Below are 22,447 nucleotides of genomic sequence, written 5' to 3'. Positions count from 1 at the left end.
TCTCTCTCTCTCTCTCTCTCCACTCTGTCTTCATCTACATCTTGCACATCATATAAAACATAATGAAATGCTTCAATATACTGGATCCCTTTCAGTTGGTTTATTATTCTCCTAGTTGGGGATACACCCTTGTCACATACCTCACTGCACATCACACCAGCACCAGTCTGTGCTTGCAATTCTGGGAGAAAGGTGGCTATATATATATTGTATATATATATTTTATTACATATCTTACTCTAAACTCAAGCCTGGGAATTGAAATAAACTGAAGTTATGCACGTTTGCACATTATGCTGAGGATATCTTTCCTAGTTTTTGCAAGCTGCATGCCTTCTTGCTAAATATGACATTTTTTCCTTTCAACGATGAGGTTTGTAGGCGTCTGCTCTAATGTGACAGTGCACTGCTGTTGTTCTGAAGCTCGCAGCCAAGTGCGCGCGTATTGGCTGGCTGTGAGGTGAAAGGTTGTTGCTGTCGTCAAATCTGCTCTGAGGACTGGACTCTGGAGGCAGAGCAGGACATATTTGGAAAAGGTACTGATGAGAGGAAATGGGAAGCAGTCGCAGGCAGGGCTAGCAGACGGTGCAATGGCAGGATGCTGATTTGCCACAGCAGGTTTCATCTTTGGAACCTCCCAGAGCCTATACATACCTAGCCCAAAGCTATAGCCTACGTTATGACGACAACCATTTTTTCGACTGACGACGACCATAGCGTGCGGCAGACAAGACAGCAAAACGTCTGGATGAATGTACACCTAGTTTAATCATAGGAATAGCATGTAAATAGTGCCTTTGGTGCATTTGGACGAACCTTGGATGCGCGCCGATTAGTAATTTACCGGTGTTACAGCTTCAGAATTTTGCCCGAAAAGACGCGTCTCTTACCTCATTTGCAAGGATATGTCGGCCCAGTCCCATCATCAATAACCAATGTGGGATAGTCTACGGGGAAGAATAATTTTGAAACCACATTTTGGCCTGTGTTGAATTGATTCATTATATTCAGCAGACGACAGGCATAAACAATGGCGGGCCCGGAGCAGTCCAAGCAGCAGCAGGTAGAGGAGAAAGCTGAGCACATAGACGACGCTGAGCTCGCTCTTCAAGGTATCAACATGCTTCTCAACAACGGATTCAAGGAGAGCGACGAGCTTTTCAGAAAATACAGGTGAGATAGTTTTCCTGCTCTTCATAATTTCATAAAATGTAGCCTATAGTAATATTTGATCATCAGATATCATTGCCCACAGCAGGCCTATTCGTCCAGACTTTCCCAAACTTGCCCCCCCCGTTTTGGTTTTGGTTTTGGTTTTTGCCCTAGCGCTACAACGCTCATTCAAATAACCAACTCATCATCAAGCTTTGGTTATTTGAATAAGCTGAGTAGTCCTAGGGAAAAAAACTAAACTTGCACCCAGGACCGAGTTTGGGAAACCCTGTATTAGGCTACATAATTATTTGAATTGCACAGGTGATTAATTTAAAGGGTGTGCCTTTGTGTGCTCAAACATCAGATTAACTGTACCAACCTGTTTTCAAGGCCCTGTTCAAATACTTGTAATAACCCTCCCAACTTGAGGTGATCACTGATCCTACAGTATGTAGGTATAGGTGCATCATATTTCTTTACCTATGCAATCATGACAGATAGCTCTGCATGATCACCTTGAGGCATTGTTAAGGATTTCCATGGTAGTTAATACAAATTTACCCCCCGGCAAATTGAAGGTTGGACAGAAATATTGATAAAACATCAGAGCTCAGCATATTTCCTTAGAGTCGGTATCCGTCAGAGCCTTCCAGCAATTTACATTCTAGGCCTATACAAGGCTTCGGTACCATTACAGCATTATAGTCTCAGTGTGTCACGGCTGTTTGTAGAGACGGACCAAGGAGCAGTGAATGTTGAGTTCCACATAATTTATTAATAGTGAAACTTAGCAAAAACAACAAAACAAACAGTGACACATACACTAACTCAAAATTCAATATCCCACAAACACAGGTGGGAACAAACACTACTTAAATATGATCCCCAATTAGAGACAACGATTACCAGCTGCCTCTAATTGTGAATCATACAAATCACCAACATAGAAAATTAAACCTAGAACTCCACATAGAAATAATAAAATAGAAACCCCCGCAGTCACGCCCTGACCTACTCCACCATAGAAAATAAAGGCTCTCTATGATCAGGACGTGACACAGTGGCCATCAGTAATTCCCCAAACACACTGTCCAAGTCCAACACAAAGGCCATTATTGTTCTCTTTGGCAGAACTCACTGGTGCCAAACAGGGTATGACCATGGTTAGGCATAATTGTCCTTTAAATTATGTTTGCACCTGTGGCTATGATTATGTATTATTTGCTTTACCCGCTATTTCCTCTTAAATCTGCAGATTAATGCTACTGAGTTGGTTTAACATATTGAAAATCTACATTTGAGTCTAAATGTAAATCTATCCTTGTCGCTTGAAACTATCCCCATTCATAGCCTAACCCCAAAACAAGAAATTAAATAGTAGTCTCTGCACTCCAGCCTGGCCCTGACATTCCAAACAACAGTTGAATGGATAATGGTGACTGAGAAATGGAAGGGTAGTACACTGCACTCACTGCAATCCAGCTCTGTTTGTGCCAACAGGAGAAACTGCCACTTACTGTGCTAATTTTAGCTTTCTGGTTAATCAAGCCTTTCTCCCTCCATGAGTCGCTGATGATGTTGAGACAGGGGAACGGACTGAATGTCTCTCTGTAAAGCACTATGTGTGAAACAGATCTGGTTCTTAGTAGTGGCGAAGATGTGCATGGTTATTGTTATAACAATTTCAGTAATGATTATTGATAATCAATTATGATATTGTTACCTTTAGTTAGTTATCATTAGTAACAACCTTTACCTAGTCGATACTCAAGTGTCACTGGTTATCTTTTCTCTGCTTTCTTGAATTATGTTCGGTATGAGGCAGAAGTAAGTCTCTCTGGCTGCGTTTACACAGGCAGCCAAATTCAGATTTTTTCCCCCCACTAATTGGTCAACAGATCTTTTCACATCAAATAATTTTAAGAATTGGGCTGCCTGTCTAAATGCAGCTTCTGTGTCTATCGCTCCCTTCCATAGCAGCACCCACTCATAGCATGCGCTCCAGCAGGTATATTTCACTGGTTACCCCCAAAGCCAATTCCTCCTTTGGCTGCCTTTCCTTCCAGTTCTCTGCTGCAAATGACTGGAACGAACTACAAAAATCACTGAAGCTGGAGACTCATATCTCCCTCACTAGCTTTATTAAGCACCAGCTGTCAGAGCAGCTCATAGATCACTGCACCTGTACATAGCCCATCTGTAATTAGCCTATCCAACTACCTCATCCCCATACTGTTAGCTATTTGATTTATTTTGCTCCTTTGCAACCGAGTATCTCTACTTGTACACTCATCTAATTTACATCTATCACTCCAGTGTTTAATTGCTATATTGTAATTATTTCGCCACTATGGCCAATTTATTGCCTTACGTCCGTTATCCTACCTCATTTGCACACACTGTATATAGACTTTTTCTATTGTATTATTGACTGTATGTTTGTTTATTCCATGTGTAACTCTGTGTTGTTGTTTGTGTTGCACTGCTTTGCTTTATCTTGGCCAGGTCGCAGTTGTAAATTAGAACTTGTTCTCAACTAGCCTACCTGGTTAAATAAAGGTGAAATAAAATAAATAAAATGAACTCTATGTTGTCCTTTCTCTTCAGGACTCACAGTCCACTGATGAGCTTTGGGGCCAGTTTTGTCAGCTTCCTGGTGAGTTTCCTCAGACTGCATCTTGACTGCAGGACAGGTGTTTTGTCATGACCCCTTGGTTACCATAACTTCTAGCTTACTTCCCTGTTGGTGGTTCACGTCCTACCTCTACTGACATTCTCTCTCATGACATCACTACAAGCATGCAAGCTACGAGAGACAGGGCAAATGTAATTACTCATCCTAACAATGTTAGTGTGCAACGTTACACCATCATAAACCATACAATGCACTGCGTAAGTTAGATGAGGTGTCAGGACTTGACGTGACCCAATTTGTCTAATGGATTACATCATCGTGACCACTATTGTCCATTTCCCCTCATTTATACATTACCATAATGGATGCATCTTCAGCTCATCAAAGGCATTTTGCTGTGGATACTCTCGCTATCTCTCTGCTGCAGTGATGTGTTTGTCTCCCTGGGGGGGGGACAGAGATTTTCTGCAGCATGGTCACGAAACAGACCCCGTCACTGCCCCTCATGTCAGAGTTGGAGCACCATGAAGCGAGAGATAATGTCATCCTCCTCTGCCCTCCCATGCAATAAAAAACGCTTGGAAGGATAGTGTGTGGGGATGGGTCAATGACAACACAAACTGATGCATAGAGGGCCTCACACTGAAAAAGCATTCAATTCATCTGAAATTAAAACCACATATTTATATAAGGATGAGGGCATACATTGCATGTCTTTGACTGACAGTTTGATAAAAGGCAACTGAACAAAGAGATTCTTGACCAAGCCACACAATAGGTTCTGGTTGTCACAGTGTTTCTCCGTGTGCTGTGGCCTAGAAAGAGCTCTTTGTCCTGAGCCTGCTTTGTGATACCATTGCGTAACCCCTGTGTTATAACCCTCCTTCAATCCGATTACCGCACATTTGTTCACAATACACCCCAATGAAATCAAAATTAAAATCGGGTACTTATTTCTTTAATTACTTGCATGAGTGTTTTCTCTGTGCCAGCATTAGCTGAAAAGCTCCAATGTGTTTGTTGTTGTTGTGTGTGTGATGTTGCAGAATGCCATGATGACCTTTGAGGAGGAGAAGATGCAGACGGCGTGTGACGACCTGAGGACCACGGAGAAGCTGTGTGAGAGTGACAACGTTGGCGTCATAGAGACAATCAGGAACAAGATCAAGAAGAGTGTGAGTGGGTGACTGATTACAGACCAACAGACAGGCAGAGAGGTTTTGTTTACATGGAGCATTTATGTTTAGGATATCCCAGCATTCCACTGGGCACACACTGGTTGAATCAACGCTGTTTCCACGTTATTTCAAGGAAATTACATTGAACCGATGTGAAATAGACATTGGGACGTGCCCAGTGGGATTGGTCATGTAACATGCATAATTCTGTCTTGATTTCTGCTGGTTATACACCATCACATTGTTTCCAGCTGTATCAGTATCAAGAATCAAAGTCAAGATCTTCTATATTGAGCTTAATGATATTGGCAACTATGAGATCATGTCAATCCCACACTCAATGTAATTAGTAACTCTCTGAAATAGAACGAAGGAATAGAATGGAGACCTGTGTCACGTTCTGACCTTAGTTCCTTTTTTATGTCTTTATTTTGGTTTGGTCAGGGCGTGAGTTGGGGTGGGCATTCTATGTCTGGTGTTCTATGTTGTCTATTTCTTTGTGTTTGGCCGTGTGTGGTTCTCAATCAGAGGCAGCTGTCTATCGTTGTCTCTGATTGAGAACCATACTTAGGTAGCCTGTTCCCACTTGAGTTTGTGGGTAGTTGTTTCCTGTTTTGTGTTTGTTTTCACCATTCAGGACTGTTTCGATTTTCGTTGTTATTTCACTTTGTTATTTTTGTATTTTCGTGTTCTGTTCTATTAAAGTAACATGGACACTTACCACGCTGCGTTTTGGTCCGATCTTTCTTACTCCTCATCAGAAGAGGAAGATAATCGTTACAACCTGTTTATGATCAACACAGGTGGCTTCTTTATTACGTAGCTGGACTGGCTGATGGTTTAGCTGAGTGTTGATCAGAGAATTACCAGACTACTGTGTGTTTCTGTCTGTCAGTTGGAGTCCCAGAGGTCAGGGGTCGTGGTTGTGGACCGCCTGCAGCGACAGATCATTGTGGCCGACTGCCAGGTCTACCTCGCTGTGCTCTCCTTCATCAAGCAGGAGCTCTCATGTAATGTATCATTTGTTGAATCCACAATCATTCAATTACTGATGTACTATAGCTTGCTTGATGGCAATGCAGTATATATTGTTTTCATACATTTTCTATTCAATTATATGTAATATGATTATTTCCAGTCTACTAATTTTTGGAAACATCTGCAAGTAAAATAGGAATCATGAGAGTTAACTGGATTTGACTGGACTGACTCTTACAGTATCTTCTCTTCAACAGCGTACATCAAAGGAGGCTGGATCCTCCGTAAGGCCTGGAAGATGTACAATAAGTGCCACAGTGACATCAGTCAGCTGCAGGAGACCTGTGTGAGGCACTGTTCCTCCCATGAGGAGGATCTATCCTCAGACCAGGCCAACCACAACACCCCAGTGGAGGGTGCTGTGACTGCAGAGGCCCTGGACCGACTCAAGGGCTCCGTCAGCTTCGGATACGGCCTCTTCCATCTCTGCATCTCCATGGTACCACCACACCTGCTCAAGATCATCAACCTGCTGGGTTTCCCTGGCGATCGTCTCCAGGGTCTGTCCTCCCTCATGTATGCCAGTGAGAGTAAGGACATGAAGGCCCCACTAGCTACGTGAGTATGAGTATTAAATCACTTCTTAGAGGGCTGAAATGCAAGGAAAGACAGAGAGAGAGAGAGCGACTTAGGGTTCGATTCAATCCGTAGCGCTGAAGATCTGCGTTGTAGTGCGATTGACATTTAAAGGCAATGTTCCCAAATCAAATTTTATTTGTCACATGCGCCGAATACAACGAGTGTAGACCTTACCGTGAAATGCTGACTTACAAGCCCTTAACCAACAGTGCAGTTCAAGAAGAGTTAAGAAAATATTTACCAAATAAACTAAAGTAAGAAATAATAAAAAGTAACACAATAACATAACAATAATGAGGCTATATACAAGTTGTACCAGTACTGAGTCAGTGTGCAGGGCTACAGGTTAGTTGAGGTAATTTGCACATAGGGCTGGGGGTAGGTAGGGGTGAAGTGACTATGCATAGATAATAAACAGCGAGTAGCAGCAATGTACAAAACAAATGGATGGGGGGGTCAATGTAAATAGTCCGCTGGCCATTTGATTAACTGTTCAGCAGCCTTATGGCTCGGGGGTAGAAGCTGTTAAGGAGCCTTTTGGTATTAGACTTGGCACTCCGGTACCGCTTGCCGTGCGTCTATGACTTGGGTGACTGGAGTCTCTGACAATTTTTTGGGCTTTCCTTTGACACTTCCTAGTATATAGGTCCTGGATGGCAGGAAGTTTGGCCCCAGTGATGTACTGGGCCATACGCACTACCCTCTGTAGCGCATTATGGTCAGATGCCGAGCAGTTGCCATACCGGGCGGTGATGCAACAGGATGCTGTCGATGGTGCAGCTGTAGAACTTTTTGAGGATCTGGGGGCACATGCCAAATCTTTTCAGTCTCCTGAGGGGGAAAACGTTTTGTCGTGCCCTCTTCACGACTGTCTTGGTGTGTTTGGACCATGATAGTTCGTTGGTGATGTGGACACCAAGGAACTTGAAACTCTCGACCCGCTCCATTACAGCCCTGTTGATGTTGATGGGGGCCTGTTCGGCCCACCTTTTCCTGTAGTCCACGATCAGCTCCTTTGTCTTGCTCACATTGAAGGAGAGGTTGTTGTTCTGGCACCACACAGCCAGGTTTCTGACCTCCTCCCTATAGGCTGTCTCATTGTTGTCGGTAATCAAGCCTACCATTGTTGTGTCATCAGCAAACGTAATGATGGTGTTGGAGTCATATTTGGCCACACAGTCATGGGTGAACAGGGAGTACAGGAGGGGACTGAGCACGCACCCCTGAGGGGCCCCCGTGTTGATTATCAGCGTGGCAGACGTGTTGTTGCCTACCCTTACCACCTGGGGATGGCCAGTCAGGAAGTCCAGGATCCAGTTGTAGAGGGAGGTGTTTAGTCCCAGGGTCCTTAGCTTAGTGATGAGCTTTGTGGGCACTATGGTGTTGAACGCTGAGCTGTAGTCAATGAACAGCATTCTCACATACAGTGGGGCAAAAAAGTATTTAGTCAGCCACCAATTGTGCAAGTTCTGCCACTTAAAAAGATGAGAGAGGCCTGTAATTTTCATCATAGGTACACTTCAACTATGACAGACAAAATGAGAAAAAGAAATCCAGAAAATCACATTGTAGGATTTTTAATGAATTTATTTGCAAATTATGGTGGAAAATAAGTATTTGGTCACCTACAAACAAGCAAGATTTCTGGCTCTCACAGACCTGTAACTTCTTCTTTAAGAGGCTCCTCTGTCCTCCACTCGTTACCTGTATTAATGGCACCTGTTTGAACTTGTTATCAGTATAAAAGACACCTGTCCACAACCTCAAACAGTCACACTCCAAACTCCACTATGGCCAAGACCAAAGAGCTGTCAAAGGACACCAGAAACAAAATTGTAGACCTGCACCAGGCTGGGAAGACTGAATCTGCAATAGGTAAGCAGCTTGGTTTGAAGAAATCAACTGTGGGAGCAATTATTAGGAAATGGAAGACATACAAGACCACTGATAATCTCCCTCGATCTGGGGCTCCACGCAAGATCTCACCCCGTGGGGTCAAAATGATCACAAGAACGGTGAGCAAAAATCCCAGAACCACACGGGGGGACCTAGTGAATGACCTGCAGAGAACTGGGACCAAAGTAACAAAGCCTACCATCAGTAACACACTACGCCGCCAGGGACTCAAATCCTGCAGTGCCAGACGTGTCCCCCTGCTTAAGCCAGTACATGTCCAGGCCCGTCTGAAGTTTGCTAGAGAGCATTTGGATGATCCAGAAGAAGATTGGGAGAATGTCATATGGTCAGATGAAACCAAAATAGAACTTTTTGGTAAAAACTCAACTCGTCGTGTTTGGAGGACAAAGAATGCTGAGTTGCATCCAAAGAACACCATACCTACTGTGAAGCATGGGGGTGGAAACATCATGCTTTGGGGCTGTTTTTCTGCAAAGGGACCAGGACGACTGATCCGTGTAAAGGAAAGAATGAATGGGGCCATGTATCGTGAGATTTTGAGTGAAAACCTCCTTCCATCAGCAAGGGCATTGAAGATGAAACGTGGCTGGGTCTTTCAGCATGACAATGATCCCAAACACACCGCCCGGGCAACGAAGGAGTGGCTTCGTAAGAAGCATTTCAAGGTCCTGGAGTGGCCTAGCTAGTCTCCAGATCTCAACCCCATAGAAAATCTTTGGAGGGAGTTGAAAGTCCGTGTTGCCCAGCAACAGCCCCAAAACATCACTGCTCTAGAGGAGATCTGCATGGAGGAATGGGCCAAAATACCAGCAACAGTGTGTGAAAACCTTGTGAAGACTTACAGAAAACGTTTGACCTCTGTCATTGCCAACAAAGGGTATATAACAAAGTATTGAGATAAACTTTTGTTATTGACCAAATACTTATTTTCCACCATAATTTGCAAATAAATTCATTAAAAATCCTACAATGTGATTTTCTGGATTTTTTTTCCTCATTTTGTCTGTCATAGTTGAAGTGTACCTATGATGAAAATTACAGGCCTCTCTCATCTTTTTAAGTGGGAGAACTTGCACAATTGGTGGCTGACTAAATACTTTTTTGCCCCACTGTAGGTGTTCCTTTTGTCCAGGTGGGAAAGGGAAGTGTGGAGTGCGATTTGAGATTGCGTCATCTGTGGATCTCATTTATGCAGGTTACCTTTGATTCCTTGGGCAAAGGGACTATGGTAGTTTGCTTGAAACATGTAGCTATTACAGACTCGTCAGGAAGAGGTTGAAAATGACAGTGAAGACACTCGCCAGTTGGTCCGCCCATGCTTTGAGTACACATCCTGGTAATCCGTCTGGCCCTGCGGCTTTGTGAATGTTGACCTGTTTAAAGGTCTTGTTCACATCGGCTACCGAGAGTGTTATCACACAGTCATCCAGAACAGCTGGTACTCTCATATGCTTCAGCTCAATCGGAAATGACCTTTACATTTCAATCGCGTTATAACGCTGAACTGAAGCGCGTCGGATTGAATAGAGCCCTTTCTCATAACTGAAGGGAATGACTTTCATGTAATGAGAGAAGGAAAGGGATTATGTTCTGTTAGGTTCTAAATTAACCAAGTAAAACTCACAGACGATTAGTAAAGTTTAAACCAAGTTTATTCACCCAGCTGCATTAGACAAAATACATATTCACACAAGCACTGATATTTAACCCGTTCTCCTATACTGAGTCTCCTCCTACACGTCTGAACAGCCAATACACCTCTGTTGCTAACCAGAAGATTAGTGATATATGTTCTTCCTCACTTCATCTGACCTCACTTTGGCCCCAAATTGCTCACTCCTCCCCAACTCACGTCTGTCATGTTGACTTGTACCAGACTGTGTCTCTTCTCCTCCCGTAGGATCCCTAATGTCTGACAATAACATATCCTGGTAGAATGTAAACATCATACATTCCCCTCTCTGCATCGGTGCCATGAATAAGGATATTTCATATTTTCAAGTTTAAAAGTCAGTTCCCAACAGTTCCCCCTGTTGAACATTAACTCCATACAGTTCATCATTATATAAACTAGGAAATTACTTATAAATGAACAAACAATGATAAGACATTAACAAAAAAATAAAACATGATTAACATTCACAGTTGTTTATTATGTTTACAAATCCAAGACTTATGGCCTCTCTTCTATAATCACACTCTGCACACTCCTATTCCCATTTCTTGTCGGACAACAGAATGACAGCTGGAGCTTTTGGCTTCCTCCATTTTAGCTGTAGGTTTTGACTTTCTCCATTTCAACTTCTGGTTCCTTAGAGAGTGATAGCACAAGACTTGAAAAGCAAACACAAACACAAAACATAACAGTATTAATAATGTGTGAAACTATGCATAATTATATATAGCAACATAAAATCAAAGTTTGAGAACATTCCCAATTCCCACTCTCTCTTTGCCTGACTTTGCCTTCAGGATACTTTTCTGCTGCTACTTTTCTGCTGGGTTCCACAAAAATGAAAGCCCTTAAAAACCTCCTCATGCTTTCACCCAGTCTTCCCCCCCAGACCACAGGCTCTCAAGAGGTGTTCCCAAGCCATGTCATTCTCACTTTGCTCCCCTTCTCCTTCTTCCTCCATAGCCACCCGATTTATACGTGCAGTGGCCTTAATCAACTTTACCTCTTCTTGAGGTAATTCAGCACTGTATACACGTTTCAACATCAATGCCCTCAGAAAATGATGTCCCAACAATGCTACTAAAGTAACCCCTGCTACTACTAACACTGCTCATGACTCATACCTCAAAATCCCCCATTTGCTCCGTACTCTAATTCCATGCTGTTACTATAGCCTCCTTCACTTACTGTCCCTACAGCGACTGCTGTGAGAATAGCTACTGCCTGGAATCTGTCTCCTGCTCTTCTATTGTCGTGGTTCACTGATAGATCTAGGACGGACCCTTTCAGATACTCTCTACCTGTTTCCCAACTCATATCCGGTCCCCTAGCCACCAACATCTCCAATGACCTTCTGTATTCTGCTACAGTCTGTACCTGTGGATAATACTCTCTTGTGCTCAGGTTAGATTGGTCACAATCTTCTGGGAGATATGTCAAGTGTTTGCTGGCTTTTAGAAATGGGGAAGAGATTAATGACTTTGGAAGAATATCCAACCTAACAAAACTCTAAGTCACAGGTTTCTTGAAAGTTGACAATAATGTCTGAAATGCCAACACTATCTCTGCTACTCTCACCATGATCTGGGTATGAGTAACGTTCAATTTAACGTCATAATAGTCTTTATATTGTGCACAGTTATCTGTCTCCCTCTCCTACGAGCTATCTCCTGTAACAATATACATGGAGTGGTGTCATCCCCAGAGACTATCACCCCGACCTTAATTTATGAGCCCCCGCAGATCTCCCCCAGTCACATTGCCTTCTGCTTCACCCTTATGTAAACATTCTGTCTCAAACACAGGCCTCATATGTACCTCACCTGCTACAAATACATTTGCACATAAATCATTTAATCTAACCTATAACACATTAGTCACTACTATTGTTATCACCATACTAAAACATTTTCAAATAAATTTTTCAATTTCCACCAATTCCTCATCTGGAACAATGATCACTTTTATATCCCACGACACCTAAAAACATATTGACTTGAACAGGGAAGAGAGAAAATACATGTTTACTCATTTCACACCACCCTTGATGCGACTAAGACTGGGTAAAGAACCGTCCATTCTTTCCGTTCTATGCCCATGGAATGCTAGTTTCCATGCCCGTCTCCTTCATTTTCATCCTTGGGTATTAACACAAGACACAGACTATGAGACTTGTATGCAATTAATTTTACCGTATCATCCAGCAATCCATATGTATTGATATGCTTTAACACAAGGATTATGGTGACATTGTAAAACAAAAACCCCTTCATGGTTGAGTCAAGCTATCATCCAGTGAGTTCTCTAATAACCTCCCTTTCGGAGGACACTTAAAGATAAGGCTTCTAGAGAGAAAAACCTTCCCTAGACCCTATACATTCGCAGTTTGAGAATAGCACGCTCTCTCGCTTTATTCGAATCATAGTTAAAACATTTGATAAATTATCCAACCAAAATTTGAAACGACAGTCCTTAGTGCTGTACTTTGAGTCTATCACTCGAATTCAAACTTCTCAACCTAGCACACATCATCACGGTTAGAATGTACATTTATAAACGGGACCATATATTACCGGTAATAACTCTTCTCATTACAACCCCGTTTGTCTCTGTTTTTACTGTCGCGAGTGGCATGGTAATGACAGATTGGTATCTCAATTAGAGGTCGACTGATTATGATTTGTCAACGCCGATACGATACCGATTATTGGAGGACCAAAAAAAGGCGATACCGATTAATCGGACGATTTTCTCTCTCTCTCTCTCTATATATATATATAGAGAGAATATATATATATATATATATATATATATATATATATATATATATATATATATATTTGTAATAATGACAATTACAACAATACTGAATGAACAATGAACACTTTTATTTTAACTTAATATAATACATAAATAAAATCTATTTAGTCTCAAATAAATAATGAAACATGCTCAATTTGGTTTAAATAATGCAAAAACACAGTGTTGGAGAAGAAAGTAAAAGTGCAAAATGTGCCATGTAAAAAAGCTAACGTTTAAGTTCCTTGCTCAGAACATATGAAAGCTGGTGGTTCAATATTCCTAGTTCTTCAATATTCCCAGTTAAGAAGTTTTAGGTTGTAGTTATTATAGGAATTATGACGTGTCAACTATTTCTCTCTATACCATTTGTATTTCATATACCTTTGACTATTGGATGTTTTAATAGGCACTTTAGTATTGCCAGCCTAATCTCAGGAGTTGATAGGCTTGAAGTCATAAACAGCGCTGTGATTCAAGCATTGCTAAGAGCTGCTGGCAAACGCAGTAAAGTTTGAATGAATACTTACCAGCCTGCTGCTGCCTACCACCGCTCAGTCAGACTGCTCTATCAAATATCAAATCATAGACTTAATTATAATAAACACAGAAATACGAGCCTTTAGTCATTAATATGGTCAAATCTGGAAACTATCATTTCGAAAACAAAACATTTATTCTTTCAGTGAAATACGGAACCGTTCCGTATTTTATCAAACGAGTGGCAACCCTAAGTCTAAATATTGCTGTTACATTGCACAACCTTCAATGTTATGTCATAATTATGTAAAATTCTGGCAAATTAGTTCGCAACGAGCCAGGCGGCCCAAACTGTTGCATATGCCCTGACTCTGCGTGTAATGAACGCAAGAGAAGTGACACGATTTCCCTAGTTAATATTGCCTGCTAACATGAATTTCTTTTAACTAAATATGCAGGTTTAAAAAAATATATTGATTTTAAGAAAGGCATTGGGGTTTATGGTTAGGTACATTCGTGCAACGATTGTGCTTTTTTCGCGAATGCACTTTTGTTAAATCATCCCCCGTTTGGCGAAGTAGGCTGTGATTCGATGATAAATTAACAGGCACCGCATTGATTATATGCAACGCATGACAAGCTAGTTAACCTAGTAATATCATCAACCATGTGTAGTTAACTAGTGATTATGTGAAGATTGATTGTTTTTTATAAGTTTAATGCTAGCTAGCAACTTACCTTGGCTCCTTGCTGCACTTGCGTAACAGGTGGTCAGCCTGCCACGCAGTTTCCTCGTGCAATGCAATGTAATCGGCCATAATCGGCATCCAAAAATGGCGATTACCAATTGTTATGAAAACTTGAAATCGGCCCTAATGAATCGGCCATGCCGATTAATCGGTCGACCTCTAATCTCAATGCATTCTTAGTCTAAATTACTATGAATTTTGCAGTGTGCAGACCTCCATAATCACCCTAACAATTACGGGCACGGTTGACACCTTCCCTCTTCTCCCGACACTTATCTTTCTAGTGTGTCTTCATTGATTCCTCTTCAGATAGTGTTATAGTTCATCTTCCCAATGGCACATATATAACTCGTGCCTGTCACAGTTGATGGCTCTTGATAATGTCCCGATTTCAATAATCAAAGAAATGTATAATTTTTTTCCAAATACACAAGTCTCTCGCCTTAGGTGCCACCACCATTCTGTACAGTCCATTCTGTCTGGTCCATTTTTCCCACCAGTACACCAGCAGCATGAGAGAAGTTTGAACGTTATCTCTCTCCATGCTCACTCCACATGCGCGGTCTCAGGACTGATGGCACACTCCTGCCGCCCGTACCCAGGTTGATGGCTCGGACTCAGGTCACAGATAGGAGTGTTAAAAGTCATTGTCGTATTGAACACCTTTGTCACTCTTTCTTCAGCCGGTTAGGGAGGGTTTTGAGGTTCACACACTGTTCATGGTCAAATTATCCCTTGCATGCATGCATTAAGACACCATCTGATGCCACCTTGCCATTACTTGAGAGAGGAGAGAGCAAAACAACAGTTTTTAAGAACATCTGAATCTGGAAATCCAGACTATCCATTCACCGTATGATACATTTTCTTAATACCATTATCTCTAAGACAAATGTCAAAGAGCATAACAACATACTTTTACTGTTGAAACCATTTTCAAAATTGGTTCATATTCCTTTTTTTTTACTGCCAACCTCCCCGAAGAGTTACCAGATCAGGGAGTTAGAACTCTAACCCATCGGGGAAATCCCAACAATCCAGCAGACCCAATCTGGTGAAATTTGTATTGAAACAAAGACAAAAACGAAATCAGCAATACACATATCACAATCCATTTGGAGTAAATGTCAATCCTTATTAACATATTTTTCCTTCTATATGCAGTCTGAACAAAGTACATTTGCATATTTACCAAAGGACCAGGGACCCAGGGAACTAGTAATTTCCCCTTTGAACACGACTCATGATTCATAAACGAACAACAACACTGCATGTTAAATAAAAAATAAACAAATTGTTTATTTGTTAATTGCTCCCATCCCACGTCAAGCCTCAGCCGGCTCGTCAGGCTCCCACGCCTCAGCCGGCTCATCAGGCTCCCGCGCCTCAGCCGGCTCGTCAGGCTCCCACGCCTCAACCCGCTCGTCAGGCTTCCACACCTCAGTGGGCTCAGCATGCTCCAATCCCACTTCATGCCTCAGCCGGCTCGTCAGGCTCCCACGCCTCAACCCGGATCGTCAGGCTTCCACACCTCAGTGGGCTCAGCATGCTCCAATCCCACTTCATGCCTCAGCCGGCTCGTCAGGCTCCCACGCCTCAGCTGGCTCGTCAGGCTCCCGCGCTTCAGCCGGCTCGTCGGGCTCCCACGCCTCAGCCTGGTCGTCGGACTCCCACGCCTCAGCTGGCTCGTCGGGCTCCCTCGCCTCAGCCCGGCTCATCAGGCTCCCGCGCCTCAGCAGGCTCGTCAGGCTTCCACACCTCAGTGGGCTCAGCAGGCTCCAATCCCACTTCATGCCTCAGCCGGCTCGTCAGGCTCCCACGCCTCAGCTGGCTCGTCAGGCTCCCACACCTCAGCCGGCTCATTAGGCTCCCGCGCCTCGGCCGTCTCGTCAGGCTTCCACACCTCAGTGGGCTCAGCATGCTCCAATCCCACTTCATGCCTCAGCCGGCTCGTCAGGCTCCCATGCCTCAGCCGGCTCGTCAGGCTCCCACGCCTCAGCCAGGTCGTCGGGCTCCCACGCCTCAGCTGGCTCGTCGGGCTCCCACGCCTCAGCCGTCTCGGCAGGCTTCCACGCCTCAGCCGGCTTGTCCGGCTCCCATGCCTTGGCCAGCCCGTCAGGCTCACCCAGGTGGGATGCCGGGTGGCGCCCCTAGATGGGAGGGGGGGTTGTCACGCCTGCTCCCACTCTCCCCCTCTCTGGTGCTTGAGGGTGTCAGGCTGCCCATTACGCACACCTGTCACCATCATTACGCACATCAGCGCTTCATTGGACTCACCTGGACTCCTTCACTTTGTTCCTCAGTCTGATCCCCGTGTCATCATTAATGTTGTTTTGTTTCCCCTGTCCAGACACTGTCCTTGTTTTGTTTTATGTCGATTATTTATAAAATATTCACTCCCTGTACTTGCTTCTCTTCTCCCAGCGTCTGTCCTCACAGTTTCTTTATTTTCTCACCATGGATGAAGCTCTCCTCAAGGACTTATAGACAACTTTTTATCACTATCCACATACACTCTACGGCCTCGCTGCCACTGTGGCTGGGACTTTCATCCCTCTTACAGATCTCGCAGGGGAATAGCCCCACTAGGGACCTATGCTATACGGAACCTACCCTACACTGTAGTGTCACTCATGGGACCTATCCTTAAAGGAACCTACCCTACACCATATATTTACCTGGATCTCGCAGAGGAAAATCTCCAATCGGGACCTATCCTTAACAGAACCTACCCTACAACATATATTTACGACCGGTCATTACACAATGGGCCGACTGAATAAACTCAGACTCCTCCTAAACTCCTATAATTTTTCAGCCCACAATTCTCATCTCCCCAAGGTGTAGGAACTGTGCCTACCTTGCTGCCAGCTCCTGCTCCACTGATCTGGATTCTCTGGTATGACTATAAATCGTGCTGAACCCTACTCGCAGTGCCAACTGTTAGGTTCTAAATGAACCTAGTAAAACAGCTGCATTAGACAAAATACATATTCACACAAGCACTGATATTTAACCCGTTCTCCTATACTGAGTCTCCTCCTACACGTCTGAACAGCCAATACACCTCTGTTGCTAACCAGAAGATTAGTGATATATGTTCTTCCTCACTTCATCTGACCTCACTTTGGCCCCAAATTGCTCACTCCTCCCCAACTCACGTCTGTCATGTTGACTTGTACCAGACTGTGTCTCTTCTCCTCCCGTAGGATCCCTAATGTCTGACAATAACATATCCTGGTAGAATGTAAACATCATACATTCCCCTCTCTGCATCGGTGCCATGAATAAGGATATTTCATATTTTCAAGTTTAAAAGTCAGTTCCCAACAGTTCATAATGTTCAGGTCACTGTCAGTTCTTTTTACTGCTTGAATGAGCTGCTATACGTAGATATGATGTCATCGTTTGATAGAAAAGCAGAGCACAGGTCTTGAGGTTGATTTGATTGGGGGTGACGTGTTGTGTTATTCTGCATGATCAGCTTCTGCTGACGTGTTCCAGCTCATCTCTTTCCCAGCTCTTGGCACAGTGCTTGTTCCTGTTGTCTCATACATGGCCATCTGTTCTGTAATATCTCCTAAGTATCATAATGGCATATTATAATCATAGGGTATTTATTCATTGTATAATACATGAAACCAGGGACAGGTGTTAGTTGTAAAATATGTCAAATGGGAATATTTGAAGTCATAGAGAATTGAGGACACAACATTGCATGCTGTCAGTGGAAGTTGAATGGTGAATACTCGTGACGTAAGAAGTAGGTAGACCTAAGAATAGCGGTAATCACGTGCATGCTTATTAGAATGGCTAGTGGTGAAAAAAGGCTCTGAGACAGAAACTACCATTTGCTATTTATGAAATTGAGATGGTGTTTTACTAAATTACTGCAGTGGGGTACAATTTTGTTCTATTTGCCATCTTTACAAAGCTTTTCTTTGTCAAGAAAGTCAATGTTTCATATTAACTATCTAGCAAACTTGAATGTACAGTAATCGATATTTAATAAAAACATCTTGAATTGTCTCACAAATAAACGTGATTGTTTCCTCTTTCCTCTGCCCAGATTGGCCCTCCTGTGGTACCACACAGTAGTGCTGCCTTTCTTTGCTCTGGATGGTTCTGACACTCAGGCAGGCCTGGAGGAGGCCAAGGCCATTCTCCAGAGGAAGGCTGTAGTCTACCCCAATTCCTCCCTCTTCATGTTCTTTAAAGGACGGGTTCAGAGGTTAGAGGTGAGCATGATGGGGTCATCTGACTTTGAAATAACAGTCTGTTGCCGCTTAGCGTTGTACAATACAGTAAGTTGTTGTAGCTCTTAGTAGCTTAGCGCTCTAAAATCCATTACATTTTTTGCCTAATTACATTTTGTTTTTTCCCAAATTTCGTTTTCTCCGTTTTGTTTTTCCGGGTTTCCATTTCCCCCTGGTTTTCACTCTCAAAATCACACTTTTTTAATAGAAAAACAGCTACATTTGATATTCTAAGTCCACAACAATGCTTAAACCACATCAGGAGACTACTTTTGAGGTCTTGGATAATTTGTTTTTAGATATGTAGATAGTTGCCCCCTTAATTCCAGCACTCATCTTGCAAGAGAATGTTGTTTGGTAGAGTGATGGTAGAGTTTGCAAAACAAGTACCCACTGGATTTATACAGATAATCATGATATAATTCTGACAGGTAATTCTGACAGGTACTTTGTAGATTTTGGGAAAGCCTTTCCATCTACCAAAATACTTTTCATTAGCATCGTCGCTAACGGCTGCACAAAGTGGCGTGCCCCGCACATACACCGACGGGGAATTCTCTTTGCCTATTTAGAAAGTTGCATTCTCTTTGTGTTATGATAAACCTGGGCAAATGAATACATGTTCAATAGATTTAGTTGATTCCCTACTAAGTTCAATGCATGTCTGGATTGTCTGGATTCCGTGATTCCATCCGCATTCTCCTCGTTGCGGATTTTATAGGACCCTAGTAGCTCGTAATTGTGTAAAGTGATGCTATCTCTATCCCATCTATCTCCAGTGCCAAATTAACAGTGCTCTGGTGTCCTTCCATGATGCACTAGAGCTGGCATCAGACCAAAGAGAGATCCAGCACGTGTGTCTCTATGAAATCGGTATGTTTCCCTGACATTCATGCCAACTTTCAAATGAGCACCCACACATGCATACACTCATGTACATTCAGTTTACAGTTGCTGAGAGCCAAATCCCTCTGTTGTACCCATTTGTCTTGTCTTGACTTCAGGCTGGTGCAGTATGATCGAGATGAACTTTGAGGATGCGTTTAGGTCGTTTGAGAGGCTGAAGAATGAGTCCCGATGGTCACAGTGTTACTATGCCTACCTGACTGGAGGTGAGAGAGCCACTGCCCCAGGAACGTGTGGACCATTGATTGTCATCGTCTTCATCATCTTCTCAAAATGATCTCACACTCTAACCCCCCCCCCCCCCCCCCCCCCCCCCCTGTAAAGTATGTCAGGGAGCTGCAGGGGACTTAGATGGTGCCAAGGATGTCTTCAAAGATGTCCAGAAACTGTTCAAGAGGAAGAACAACCAGATTGAGCAGTTTGCCCTCAAGCGGGTGGGTCATTTTCATCCAGATGTGTTTACCATATCTTTATCCACTCTTTGTGAAACTAATAACCATGAACCCTCCCTTTCTCTACCATGGCCTCTCTGCCCCCACCCTACTGCAGGCAGAGAGACTGAGGAAGATGTCTCCCACCAGAGAGCTGTGCATTCTGGGGGTCATAGAGGTGCTGTACCTGTGGAAGGCTCTGCCCAACTGCTCCTCCTCCAAACTGCAGCTCATGAATCAGTGTAAGGGCTGGACCTTTATCAGAGGGGGATCTCCAAGTCAAGGAGTTTCCTTTGACACAATGGGGTGCAAACCACTGTACTAAATGTTGTGAAGTATTTGAACATTTCTGACCAATGTTGTGAAGTATTTGACCATTTCTGTCTTTGAGACATTGGGCTTTGTTCAGTCTGTATCGCTGAATATCGCTTTCAGATTGAGCGATAGAAATGTAAAGGGGATTTCGATTGCGCTGACATCCTGAATGCAGTCTCGGCCAACGTGGGAACACTGCCTTTATATTTCAATTGTGCTTTAGCGCTGAACTTCCACAATACGGATGAAATAGAGTCCGTTGTCTCCTCTCTTTTCAGTGTTACAGAGTGTGGATGACGCATCGTGCAAAGGTCTGAAAAACCTCCTTCTCGGTTCCATCCACAAATGTCATGGAAATAATAAAGATGCCATCCAGGTAATTTGTTTCCGAGCACATTATTTTACCTTGATTACATTAACTTATGCCAGTACAATCAATTATGTAACTCACTATGTATTTGTGGTCAATTATATAATTCGATTTTCCTTTGGTCTTTCTCCTCCCATCTAGTCGTTCCAGCTGGCTGCCAGAGATGAGTTTGGTCGACAAACCAACTCTTATGTGCAGCCATACTCCTGCTATGAGCTTGGATGTGTCCTGCTTGCCCAGCCAGAGGTGAGAATATGTCAACTCAGACCATCTGTGCGTGTATGTGTATGTGGGTGTCTGTGTCCAAAATTGTATTAAAGTATTTATCTCGATGGACTAATGAGATGTTTTTTTGCATTGTGTTTCTATCCAGACGGTGGGAAAAGGGAGAGCATTTCTGCTTCAGGCAAAGGTACAGTTATCAGATGACATGTATATGAATGGTTAGGGTTTTCCTCTTGGGTTTGAAATGACTACGTAACACAGTCCATTCTGATTGTGAAGTCATCATTTGTTCTGTGCTCTGCCTCTCAGGAAGATTATGCAGGCTATGACTTTGAGAACAGACTTCACGTGCGCATCCACTCAGCCATGGCCTCGCTGAAGGAAGTGGTACCCCAATGACCCCGCCCACCACTGGAGGAATAATGATGAGGCAACGACTCCGTCTCCAGCTGTGCACTTGATGATATGGAAAGCATGGCTTTTACTATTCAAAACCACAGTATGACACTCATCAGACAAAATTGTTTTCCCCCCCTTTTTCTGATAGATGTTTTACACATCCAAATACAATAAACCAACAATTTCATAGTCAATACCATTTTCTTCTAGTGGAGGGTTTTAGCTCTGCAAACCTTCCTTCCACTCTTTGGACCATACATAATGGTACATAGGATACAAGTAACTTCTTGAAGATGCACACCTTATTCTCATTGTCAGGTTTTCTTGACCACAGGTAGTAACAGTACAGTTAAACAGTAAGTAACATTGTCTTTTGTGTTCTTGTCATGTTCTTGGGAAGACATGTACAAGAGATGTTCGATTACAACCCATAATCAAGTGGTCAAATGGTTATTTGCCAATTGTTTGTCTTTGTGTTTGCCTCATGTGACAAGGCAAGACAAAGGTTCTTGATTGTATTAGTTGTCGCTGCTGTAGTACCCTCTTATTGACCAATATCCATACAATTATCGCCTCTGGTTTTTCAGAAATGTGTCCTAGATTAAATGGCCCTACTTTGCTTGTCATGATGCCAACAAACATAGATCATTTTTCTGCAATGAGAAATATTAGTGAAGTTTTATGGTGACAACAACCCCCTAAATGATGGGACAAGAACTTAGTGGCCTGCTACATTGTAGTATTGTATTACGCAGCGTGCCATACAGAGTGTACTATACCATGCAGTGAAAACTTGTAATATTAGTGTCAGGTACCTTGAATTCTGAATAGTATGAAATTGCTTTTACATTCTGACATTCACATATTGGCTTACAAATAACATGCACTTCTAAAATGTTTTGTGACATTTTTGCACAATGCAATATCCAAACAATATTATATATTATTTATTTTAGTTTACAAGCAGTGGGCATTGATCTGCACACTATGCATGCAATGGCAGGGGTATTATTAGTGACCCAAGGACCTGAAAGATCCTTTTATACAGCTGTGTACTATGAATCGGAACGTTTTTTTCCTGAGATACTTTGGATGACAACAGAACACATTTATATTAATATTTACTCTGGTTTTTAACAAAATCCAACAAGGTCCTTATTAACTACAGGCATTGTAATAATAATGGTAGGTTTTAGGTTACTGTACAAACTGGACATTAAAGCTTGATATTCTGTCATTTTAGTTTGATCAGGCTTTTCTATCAGGCCACACTGATGATGAGTGAAACATTCAAGACAGTCACAAACTAAATTGAAAGTGCAGGGTATTGTATCACTGTC

General features: G+C 42.8%; 1 protein-coding gene across 1 annotated transcript; it reads left to right on the top strand.

Annotated features, from left to right (window-relative positions):
• The first annotated feature begins 1,030 nt into the window (after positions 1-1,030).
• On the top strand, positions 1,031-21,107 carry LOC120051822 (tetratricopeptide repeat protein 39C). The gene is made up of 14 exons (XM_038998705.1): positions 1,031-1,173; positions 3,763-3,811; positions 4,837-4,965; positions 5,864-5,978; positions 6,204-6,564; positions 18,275-18,443; positions 19,241-19,334; positions 19,466-19,573; positions 19,692-19,801; positions 19,917-20,040; positions 20,392-20,489; positions 20,625-20,729; positions 20,857-20,895; positions 21,018-21,107. Exons 1-14 carry the CDS (start codon positions 1,031-1,033, stop codon positions 21,105-21,107), a joined length of 1,734 nt encoding a protein of 577 aa, XP_038854633.1.
• Positions 21,108-22,447: the final 1,340 nt, after the last annotated feature.

The sequence above is a fragment of the Salvelinus namaycush genome, chromosome 8, assembly GCF_016432855.1.
Source record: "Salvelinus namaycush isolate Seneca chromosome 8, SaNama_1.0, whole genome shotgun sequence".
In the NCBI taxonomy this organism is placed as follows: domain Eukaryota; kingdom Metazoa; phylum Chordata; class Actinopteri; order Salmoniformes; family Salmonidae; genus Salvelinus; species Salvelinus namaycush.
The sequence above is the reverse complement of the archived record's forward strand: the minus strand, read 5'-3'. Positions and strand labels throughout refer to the sequence as shown.